Here is a 12,153-nt window from a genome sequence, read left to right as displayed (position 1 = left end):
AGCAGCACAATAAGTTGTTGGATATGCAGTATATTTTCTTTTATCTGCTACTGTATTTTATTCTGTTTCGTTGTGTGTTTTTGCTGTTTCTTCTTTTGTTGCTTAGAAGCATTAAGTAAAAGCATTACCACCTGGTTTGGGGAGTAAACTCTTCCATGTGTGACCACCTTTGCTCTCTGCTAAAGACTGCGTGCACCGAAGGGTGGTTTCTGAACTGTGATGAATACTGTTACAGGCTTGCTGCTTACAACACAAGACAAAAGGCTTTTATTCCTGCAGGATATCAACCTAATGTCAGCCAAGCAACAAACTTAACAAGAATCATCCAGTGAGTCATTAAAGAGATATCAGAGTACTTATTGTTTCAGATGATCTGGATCATCCTCTGACCACAGTGAAAGACCAGAAGGGAGCACTCACCTGGAAGAAAACAGACAGATGGAGCATTAAATTATTGTATACAGACACATTGTGCAATCCACATAAGTGAGGAGAAGTATGGCTGAAGTTGCATAATTTCAATGAGTGTCTCAAGTGTGTTGCTGTAGGAGAGAAGAGTGGCTTTTGACAGCTGTAAGTGGCTGCATTTTCCTCAGCACGCTGGAGTTTTAAGACTGTCCAAAGGAGTTGAGATTATAGTTTCATTATCATGAAGAGACTGTCAGATTATCCCTGCTTTATGTGCTACAAAAGAAAAGTAATTCAAGACTAGGAATAGATCCAGTGATTCTTGTTGTAGATAAACCAGACAGTCCCTCAGCATGAGGAGAATACAACCAGGAAGCTGAAGAGTATTGGCTTATGTCACCATCTACTGGGCAAAAAGAATAGAGGCAGGTTTGTGTTAAAAAGAATTAACAAGAGATGCATTATATTCTATGATTTAAAATTCATTCAAACCAAATTGTCCATAGATAATTGAAGTAAATACAGTACTAAGAGTCAAGTAAAGGCAGTTTTATACATAAAGAGAGCTTTAATCCTGAACAATACCAAAAAAATTTGGTTAAGTCTCTTAATCCAGAGGAGGCTATCTTGACTTTCTGTTGTTGTTGCAGTGATAAGATGCAACTTTTTAGACTTGCTTGAACAAGAAAACTGAAACTAGCAAAAAGTATAAAGAAGTAAACAAGCTTTCATGCTTCAAAAAAAAAACAACCCGTCAGCGTAAATGTCTTCCAAACCTCCTCAGTAAAAGACTATTTCAGATGAGTGGTCAGATTTTACAGCTGTCCTTTACTCTGGGGTCATTCCACTCTGCCCCCCACCCACGTCGCCTGCTACTGTGTGGGTCATACCGCACATATTCACTGGTACAGTTTCCTGTTTATGTGACCAACTCATGAATACTTGCTACCAACCATCAGCCCTGCTAGTGTTTCTGATGTGTAACCAACACGGTGTTAAATCTTCACCTTATGACATTACAGCTAAAGGATATATCCTGCTCTAAAAAAGGCTCGGTCTAACTTCTGGTGTAGTTTTCAACAGCTGTATATCTCTGCTAAGTGTTTATGGTGAATATTTATAGTGGATTTTCTTATGGTTATATATATATATTTAGTTTATAGCCATATTTATGGAGCCCAATTTAGTGATTTTATTAATTCAGATGGCTTTAACCCCACTTAATGTGTCTTATCTAAATGGTTATGTCTTTTTCTCATGTCATTATACTGCCTTAAGAATGAATTGAACTACCAAACTGCTTTATTGCTCCAAAAAGAACACCACCATTAAGACAATAAACCCAGCAAGTTGTACCCCGCTTCTCCCTAATGACAGCTGGGATAGGCTTCAGCCCCCTGGGACCCTCAACAGGACAAGCGGTATAGAAAATGGATGGACTGACAAATAATGTCAGAAGGAGACCACGTTCATCATACAAATCTAAAAGGGACTCTATTTAAAGAGTAATACATTGAGGATTATCAGTTGATTTAATCAAAAAAAGAGTGAAAACAATCAAACATTGTGATGTAAATAATAGATCAATGGATTCAATTAATCCAAATTCATGTCAAGAATACCTTTTTGCTATTGAATTATTATCCAAAGAAATATTATAACATCATATTTCTTTTTGTGTAATGTTTGCTTATTTATTTGTTTGAATTATTTAACCAGGAGAACCTCACTGAGATCAAGAATCTCATTTGCAAGAGCATCCTGGCTAAGACATGCAGCAGCATAATCAGAGTAACAGACATTGAACAGATAAACTATTACAAACACAAATTAAACAAATCTATGTCACAGAGTAATAATAGTCAACGACCAGATGCATCAACCTGCAGACCTAAGCAGATTTAGTATGGCCTTAAAAATAAGGATATACCAGTGCTTTTGTCTACATGTGTTCAAAGAAGGTACTCATCTCGATCATACAAAATACAATGATGGGTTAAGGAGTGGTGCCCCATGGTCCACAGTATCTAAAGACTTCAGGCATGAAGAGGATGCATGCATACACAGAACAACAGCATAATCAATCAGAGGCAGAAAAGCAGCAGCAACAAGAAAAACAAGACTAATTCCTGAATTAAAATCACAAATGCAACTCTAACTTCTGAGTCCTGAGACACTCCATTTTTAACTTCTAAATATTAGTAAAGCCTTCGGCTTTCACACGCTGATAAATAATTTTCAAACCACCGAACAGATTGTTCTGACAGACCAACACAGCCCAGTCTGTCTTTTAAAATGACATCATCAACTGTATGAACAGTGATTAAACTTGTAACTTACAACCTTAATTTCAGTGTTTAGACTGCGTGTTCACCAACAGTTACTACATGAGTGCTTGCCATCTATTCGTCACAAAGTTTCCAAGTTGCCTCGCATTGCACCAATCAAATCTGACATGTAATAGACGCTTCTGCCAGAGTGACACTACAATTTCATCTGGTGAACTTGTTAAATTTATGTCTCCAACTGAACAACAGGATGTGACAGGGAGGATGCAAGAAGAGCAGTCAGACTCTGGAACATCACGCTCACATTTCCTGGATGGACGGTCTGCTGCTCCATGTGACGTGGTTTCATGTTTGTATCAAGGGCAGCATCACGGGGAAGGGAAGCTTTACTGACAGTCTCCTGGACTTACTGCTGTCATTTTATGGCATTCACTGGTTCTGAAGGGGAGGTCAGCTCTATCCACATCAGCCGTGATCTATTTTACTTTTGGTACTGTTTCTCTTTAAATTGGGTCTGGTACTCAAGAACACAAAACCAGACTAGTTCCAGCAACAATTTTGACTGTATCAGACTGCATCAGCCTACCAGGAGAAGTTGCTAAATTCTACCCCATTCTTTTTAAATGAGGCATTCTAGTTGTTGAAGTTTCTGCATTACAAACATTTTCAGATATGACCTTAAAATGTAAGTAAACCCTGAAGATGATGACAGAAACAAACAGCTAAGAGATAGAAGAGGAAGATATTAACCACTAGCTTGACATTTGAAATCTGCAGACATATTGCATTTACAAGGATGAACTAGAGTTAACTGAAGGAATGGATGACCAGAAAACACAACGCCTTAAACTATAGCTCTTACTGCTGCCAAGTCATTAAACAGTCAGAGGAGCTGAGGACAGAATATTCTGACCCAGGAATCAAACACACTGGATCCTCCAAGTCCAATAATGCAACTCAGCAGAGTCAGTTCAAAGATCATCCTTTGAAGTTTAATTCAAAGTCCAAAATCCACTTTTATGATGAACACACTTATTAGTCTTCAGAATTAAAGTAGTGATCTGATATTTTCATTTTCAGTCAAACCTGGTGTTATATAATGTTTTGGTCTTGCTGCTTCAGTCTCCTTGGTACTGGAGGGTAGGGTACTGCAGACAGACCAAGCCCAAGAAACCTACCTTACACTCCAGCAGTGAATACAGACTTTAGAAATGTGCCCTTGGCTCTTCCTCCCTGCTCTGCTGCAGTGTTGGGAACACTAGTTACTGCCAGACAGACAAACCTCCACCAGCCAAACTCAGACAGAAACACACAGTGCTCCACTTCTTCCCGCTCTGTGGGGGGTCTCTGAATCACATTGCGGCCTAATGGAAGCTCTATGGGAAATTTTCCCCTGGTAATCCCTCAGAGTGTGACAGCAAACGGCCTTTGAGTGAGAGAAAAATCTCTCCTCTGTGGGCTCTGGACTGGAGAGTCAGCAGCACAGTAGCATCATACTCAGCAGAGCACAGAGAGGGGGAGATACTGCTCAGACAGCTGAAACAGGACATAGAGAGGAATTAGGGAGCAATGAGCGGACATTAGACAGTAAATCTCTGCAGGACAGGGGTGCCAACGTCAGCATCCATTCACTGTGTCCCATGCTATAAGGCAAATCTCTTTGATGCAACATTAAGAGACCTAAGGTTTAAACACTGAACTAATGTGAGGGTGAAATGACAGAATGAGTGGTAGTGTGTCACTTAGAACAGTTAGTAAAGTTCAGTGAAACACTTATGTCAGTGATTAGTGATTGTCAACGTTCAGGTTTGCATACAAACTCTATAGTTTGCCTGCAAGGGATGTAGAACCCAATTTCCAAAAAAGCTGGGACATTGTGTAAAATGTCAGTTCAAACTGATTGTTGTGATGTACACATCCTTTCAACTTATTCAATTAAATACAGCACAAAGACAAGATAACTGATGTTCAAACAATTCATTTTATAGTTTTATTGGTAACATACACTCCCTCTGAATTCAATGCCTCCAACACGTTCCAAAAAAATTGGGACAGGGGCAAGAAAAGACTAGAAAAGTTGTCAAATGCTCAAAAAACACCCGGAACACTCAGCAGGTCAGTGGTAAGAGAGAAGAGTACAACGATTGGGCACAAAAATATAATTCCTGAAAAGTTCAGTTATTCACAATCAACAATGGAAGTAGGTTCTCCACTTTGAAAAAGACTGTGTGGACAAATAGTCCAGCAGGTTATGAACAATGTCCCTCAACTTGTGGCTGTAAGAAACTATAAGAAATTTCACAATGTACAGTCTGTAATATCATCAACAGATTCACAGAATCTGCAGAAATATCTGCATATAAGGGGGAAGGCTTGAAAACCAACTCTGAATGCCCTGGACCTTTAATCCCTCAGACAGGACTGCATTAAAACTGTTATCATTCTGTGATACGTGGGCTTTGAAATACCTCAGAAAACCACTCTCAGTTAACACAGTATCACACTGCATCTAAAAATGCAAATTAAGACTCTATCATGCAAAGCTAAAGCCTTACACTTCCAGTGCAATTGCTTGTTAATAGAAAGAGTTAATCAGCCAATCACATGACAGAAGCTTAATGCATTTAGGCATGTAGATGTGGTCAAGATGACTTTCTGAAGTTCAAACCAAGCATCAGAATAGGGAAGAAAAGGGATTTTAATAACTTCGAGCATAGGCTGGTCTGAGTAGTTCATAAACTGCTGATCTACTGGGATTTTCACGCACAACTATCTCTAACCCTAATAACCACTCATTACAACCAAGGCTGCAGAATACCATCGATGAACACACAACATGTCAAACCTTGAAGCAGATGGGCTACAGCAGCAGAAGACCAGACTGGGTGCCACTCCTGTCAGCTAAGAACAGGTCACTGGGGCTATAGTTCACACAGACTCACCAATAGAAGATGGAAAAACGTTGCCTGGTCTGATAAGTCTGGATTTCAGTTGTGATGTTCAGATGGTAGAGTCAGAATTTCGTGTAAACAACATGAAAGCATGGATCCATCAGGCCTTGTAACAACGGCTCAGGCTGCTGGTGGTAGTGGTGTGGGGGATGTTTTCTTGGCACACTTTGGGCCTCTTAGTACCAAATGAGCACCTTATAAACGTCACAGGCTGACCACGTCCATCCCTTTATGACCACAGTGTTCTCATCGTTTGACGGCTACTTCCAGCAGGATAATGCACCATGTCACAAAGCTCAAATCTTCTCAAACTGGTTTCTTGAACATGACAATGACTTCACTGTACTCCAATGGCCTCCACAGACACCAGATCTGTGGTAGTGGAACAGGAGATCAGCATCATGGATGTACAGATCCATCCACAAATCTGCAGCAACTGCATGATGCTATCATGTCTATATGGACCAGAATCTCAGAGGAATGTGTCCATTTTGCACTCAACACTATTTCCCAACTTTTTGGATTCTGGGTTCATAAATATTAGTCAGCACTTCAACATAAAACTGTTTTTAATGTAGGCAGAGGTTCAGAAACTATGTGAGAGCAAATGTCTTTATTTACCAGGGGAAAAGATGTGCCTAGAGATCACACAAAAGGCTTTTAAGGAAGCTGCTGCATTGAACAATGCATCTAAAATCTTTCATTAAAAGACAACAAAACTACAAAATGTTTTTTACAAATGTAAGGTCAAATGTAAGTGCGAATTTTTTGCTTCCTTAAATTTTGCTCTTGTGATAAGTCACCTCTTCCAGGGAAGAAAAATACAAACAAACCTCTGACAGCTTTGGGAAAATGACATGTTTTGAGGAGCGGTATGAGGACAATAAAGCTGTGGTCTTCTATACTTTGGTAAACACAATCATTACAAGCTCCAAAGCATGCTGTGTTCTCTGCAAGCTCAGACAGGAAAGGCAAATAGGCGACAAAATATGGATTATGTACTGAAGAAGAGGAAAAAACAAGCCTTTTGTATTTCCATATTGACCGCCAACCTCTGCTGCTTGATTCAGGTAGTAAGGGTCATATTTAAATGATGCATGTGTGTAAAACTGGCTTGCTTTTTATTTCTAGTTGAATGTGTTGCAAATTTAAAAAAATGCAGGGCCTAAATTAAAAGTATACCCACTTCTGTAGGCACCATTACACCCGCTAATGCCATGTTACAACCAGGTGCCAGTCAAGGTAAAGGTATAAAAATACATACTTGTAAGACAAATTCATAGTCACATGAGCACCTCCGCTTTTTAAACATAAATGACCACTCAGATTATCGAAAATCCTGACCAATCCCCCATTGGATTCAATTATTAATGAAAGAGAGAAAATGGCAAATCCTCACATTTGGGAAGCCTGAAGAAGCAAATATTTGGGAATATTTCCCTCATAAATAACTCCATTACTCATTCTCAGAACCCTGGGACTCTAATATATGTCCCCTCAGGCTTAGCACATACTCAGCTGTAGTATAATATATTCATTGTAGCATGGTTGCACAATGACACAGCTGTTAGATGATCTACTGCCACTATTAAATTCCTAAGTGCTCTTAACTGATAGTAAAGCTGCAATCAACTCTAAAGTTTGCAGCTACATGCATCCTCATATAAAGGAGCAAACACCAATCTAGCCAATCAGACTCCCAATGCATTTGATTTAATATGCATCATTCAGTGCATTGCAATGTTTGTGTTTAACGTCTAAGAAGTGTGCATGATTGCAGATCATAATCCTGATATAAAGTTCATGGATATAGTTAATGCTTTAAAAAGCAATGTTTGAATAAAGAAACTTAAATGAGTCAAACTCAATCCAAATGTCTTACTAGAAGCCCAGTACTGCAGTAAATCATTCCAGCTCACTGATTTGCAACTTAAGCCTGTGTCAGAATGACTAGAAACACTGAAGAGACAGTCAACCAACACCACACCATCCTTACATACCATCCTATTGTCCACATAAGGCCAATAACGATCAGACAGACACCTGTTACGTGTTTTCTGCTGCTTTATAGCCTGACCCATGTGCAGTCCCTCCCACTGCCCAGAAATTCTCTCTCTCCGTCTGCTCTGCACCTGTATCACTTTACCTCCTGGCAGCGTTACCTGTCTCCTTTCTCTCCCTTCAGCTGCAGCTCTGTTCTCAGAAAGAATACAAACAACCGCAGAGCTTACCTTTGCTCGAGTAGAAGGACTCCAAGCTGAGCATTTTTACTAAAGTTCAAAGAACCTTCAAGAGCCGCTGCAGTGACTTTATCCTGACAGCTTTCCCTCACAGTGAGCTCCGTCTCTTCTTTTTTGATCTCAGTGTGTCACACCAGATCTTTGACTTTCTCTCACTATCGGCGCTCTTTCTCAGCTCTCTCTTTCAAACACGTCACGCTGTGTAGATCAACAGAATGGGAGTCTCCCCCTCCTCCTTCGCAGGTCAGAGCCGCCCTCCATAATAATACCTCTGTTCATGTGAGCGTGCGTGAGTGCATACAGCACTGAAGTGTTTGAAAAAGGGCTAAAATTTCAGAGAAGAAACAAAAGGAAAAAAGTGTAAAGCTGAAAGAGAACAAAGAACATGAGTAAAAGGACTAACTTCAAATCTAGCACTCTGAGTTCTTGTTGGAATGACAGACGAGCTGTTTAATTCTGTAATTACAGTCACATTAGGGTATTCATGAGGCTAAATGTAAGGTTTCCATGCTGCTCTATGAGGGACAAAAGATATTTTCTTCTTCTAATGCTTTGGGATGGCGTGTCAAAAGTCTCTTTCTCTGCAGAGAGAAAAAAAGTACAACCATCAGACAGAGACAGAAGTCTTCTCTGAATGAAGCCACAGCGTTTAAATGGACTGGATCAGATCCACACACTGTAGTCTCAGTGACATGGCTCAGTGCCAGCACTGCTGAAGCCAAAGGAAGACCAGCATTGTGTAATAAACTGCAAAGAGAGGGTGTGAGAGGTTAAAGAGGGTCAAAGTTATACATAGTACATGTATGTAATCAGGCTATCTAAGAGAGTCTGATAAAATTATATATGCTTAGAGTATATTTTAAAACTGCTGCAGATGGAAAACTCTTAGGGACTTAACTTTTACCATGATTTACATCGTGTGCAAAGTGTAAGAGGCTGCATTTCACAGCACTGAGTTATAAAAGCTGTCTTCTCAAGCAGGTGTTAACTGAGTGTGCTTTGTGCAAAGGGTTAATGATTAACACTTATTCATAAATTTCAGCACAGCTCCTCACATATTAACTCACCCTGAGATATCAGATGGACTCTGGAGAGAGAGCTGAGAAGGCTCTAGATGTGATAATGGCTTCACTGTAGGTCATGAATGGCACATTTGTTTGGATATAATTGAAGCTAATTTAAAGTCAATTCAATATGACACCATATAATTGGACATTAGGGTTTAGCCCTGACATGATGACGGTTGATTCATCAAAGAAAAAAGTAGCTCTATAAATATCACACCTGAAGTGTATTTCAATAAATAAAGATATGCATAAACCACAAAGGTGACCTAAATCTGCACTGAGCATAAATGAATTACAACTGTCGGCTTTCAGTGAGGTTGATCCATTATTCCCCTCGCTTTCTTGACCACATGTTTCTTCCACAGGGAGCTCAAGTCCAACTGGACTCCAATAATCTTGGAGCAGACTATAACAGTGTAATTTAGACTGTTCCTGTTCTTCAGACAAGACATTAAACCAGTCAATAAAAGAACATGTTAAAAGACTTTCAATAAAAACAGGATAAAATGCCTTTAGAAACCCTAAAAGAGTGCAGTCTCAGCATTACATTCATTCTTTATCTATCATGTTTTACTACTGACACTGCCAGATACTGTCCCAACACATTTGTTTGTAATTCTCCTCTCAAAACTCAAAGTTACATTGTTTAGCACATAGTCCTGTTTCATGAACAGAAGACAGCACCTTTCTGTACCTTATTTACCATCAGTTAACACAGTATTGCATGGTGCCTCCTATATATTATTCTACCGTATTTTCTGTCTTAGGATATTGTTGAGCATATTAGCTTCACTCCAAACTTAGAAAAAAAAAAATTACTAAATTCAAGGTATAGGCTGGTATTTCCGAAGTGTGGTCCTGGACAATACATCAGCCACAGGAGATACTGGTCAGTGTAGCCTGACTGCAGGCATGGAGACAAGGATGTACAGCTGTGAAGATGGTGTTGTTTGCTCCAGGTGATTTAGATAATTTTAAGAAACAAACATGCTGACAAATGATGTCGGGAGAACACATTTTCTGCAAGTAAGCCACTTTGTTTAACACTACACCATAAAATCTAGGGAGTAATTTTCCCAGAGTAAAAAATATTTTACTCAAAAAAAGTCAAATTTATTCTTTTGTGAGTGTATTTATTACCAGCCACCACCAGAGTTGGAGTAAAAACACAGATGAACTTCTCAGGGATGATAATGTGTTGACTGCTTCACATAACAGAGTCTTTATCTGGCTTTATAGCTCTAAAAGCATTCCCTATTGAATTTAAGACTGAAAAACACAAATAAAAAGGACAAGAAGTAGTGGTGAAAGTTCCTGCTTGGTCTGAATGCTTCTTAAATGTCATGTCGGCTAAAACGAGCTCCCTAATGGACTACACTGTGCATCACACTTTCTGATCAAAAGCAGCAGATAAACCAGGAGGAAATGTGTCAATCCCTATGATTGTGTCAAAGAAGAACATAATCAGAGGTATTATGTAGCAGAGTAAAAATATTTTAAAAGCTCATGCTCTTCTAAAAACAATGAGTGCACATCTAAATCCCATAAATCGCGTGCTTTCACTTGGAGCGGTGAGGTGTCGTTAGGGTGGTGGGCTGCCACTCCAGATGAATAGTAGAGGAATCACTGCACATGCACAGCTTTCACCTCAGGAGCTAAAACAGACAATAGAGGGAAGTGAAGACGGCAGGACAGAGTGTTTTTCTCTCTTACAGTAGCTTCTGTAAGGGACACTGTGGGGGAGACACTAAGTGAAATCACAGCTGTTGGACTGTGGATCAGCCTAATACTGTCAGATCTTTCCTCAGGGTCCCTCTATCGCCAAAAATAGCCTAAGAACAGAGGGGGGAAACTACCCATGATGCATTTCCTTGCAGGGATCCCAGGATAACTGTGTCACAGGAATGTCCTGAATTGTGTACAAATTGCTTCTTGGGTCGTGGATAAGGGTGTGACAGCAGATTTTTAGAGAGTCTGTGATAGACTGTCCTGATACCCTGAGGTCAGAATGACTGTAAACCATGAATACAATAGGAACATGTAGGACTATACTGCATCTGTGAAGGGGGAGTCAGGACACAGTGTTGTTGTACCAGCTGTAACATGCCAGAGAAACCTTGACACTCAATAAACACTAAAGGAATTTGATGTGATTCCCCTGTGTGGAGTTTCAAGGAAAAATAGGAGGAAAAGATGGAAGAGCTATTCTTTAGATCAGCAAAAACAAGAGTTACATAATCCATTGTCTTGTTCAATCTTTTAAAATAGACCACACTGAGAAGAGACCACACAAGAGCCAAACAGAGTCCACAGTCTGATGATAATCAGTGTTCACTCCCTTTTTCTGGAGACATGTAAATATCCATCAGGTCAGATCTTTTGTTCAGCTCTGAAAGTAGAGCAAAGTTAGTGATTTAATCTTTAAAACTTGAGAATAATATTGACCTGATGATGTTTCTTAATTTTAGTCTTGTGAGCCCAAAAATATTGGCCTACCCAAAACTTAGTTAGCTACTAGCAGTAGAAAATAGAAAACTACCAGGCGAATGAGCACAATTTTACCTCACGGGTTGACTGCATAAATAATCACCCCCATGTGATCAGTGAAATGGGGATCACCTGAGTGTAGTGAAGGTGTCTCAAGTGACTGTAGTTTAGAGACACCTGTCTTTGGAAGCTCCAGTCATTGGTTACTCAGTATTCCTGGCTACATTACACCATGAAGTCAAAAGAACACTCCAAGCAAGAAAAAGAGAAAAGGTATTAGAAAAGTATACGTAACACCCCCCCAGAGTTCAGTTAAATCAATTTTCCAGAAAAGGAAGTCATATAGAGCATGAGTGAATCTGACCATTCTCACAATCTGAGAGATTGTGCAAGAAGGAGACTAGTCAGAAAGGCCACCAAGACACCTATGACCACTCTGATGGAGTTACAAGCTTCAGCAGCTGAGATGGGAGAGACTCTATATACAACAACTGGTGCCTGTGTTTTTCAAAAGTCAAAGCTTCATTGGAGAGAGGCAAAGAGAAAGCCATTGTCGAAGAAAACTCTGTTTAATCTGTACTACAGTTCACCAAAGGCATGTGGGAGACTCTGTGGTCAAGTAGAGGAAAGTTCCTTGGTCTGATGAAACCAAAATGGAGCTTTTTGGCCACCAGATGAGACCAGTGTTTGGCATACATCAAACACATCTCAT

General features: G+C 39.8%; 1 protein-coding gene across 1 annotated transcript in view; it reads right to left on the bottom strand.

The window, feature by feature from the left end:
• Positions 1 to 364: 364 nt before the first annotated feature.
• LOC121514295 (microtubule-actin cross-linking factor 1-like) overlaps positions 365 to 12,153 on the bottom strand; it is a 93,846-nt gene continuing 82,057 nt past the window's right edge. The window contains exon 3 of the mRNA XM_041794449.1: positions 365 to 420. Within this exon, the coding sequence (XP_041650383.1) occupies positions 365 to 420 (56 nt within the window). The remainder of the gene's footprint in view (positions 421 to 12,153) is intronic.

This window comes from Cheilinus undulatus, linkage group 8 (genome assembly GCF_018320785.1).
Source record: "Cheilinus undulatus linkage group 8, ASM1832078v1, whole genome shotgun sequence".
In the NCBI taxonomy this organism is placed as follows: Eukaryota; Metazoa; Chordata; class Actinopteri; order Labriformes; family Labridae; genus Cheilinus; species Cheilinus undulatus.
Note: the sequence above shows the minus strand (reverse complement) of the source record. Positions and strands in the feature narration are given on the sequence as shown.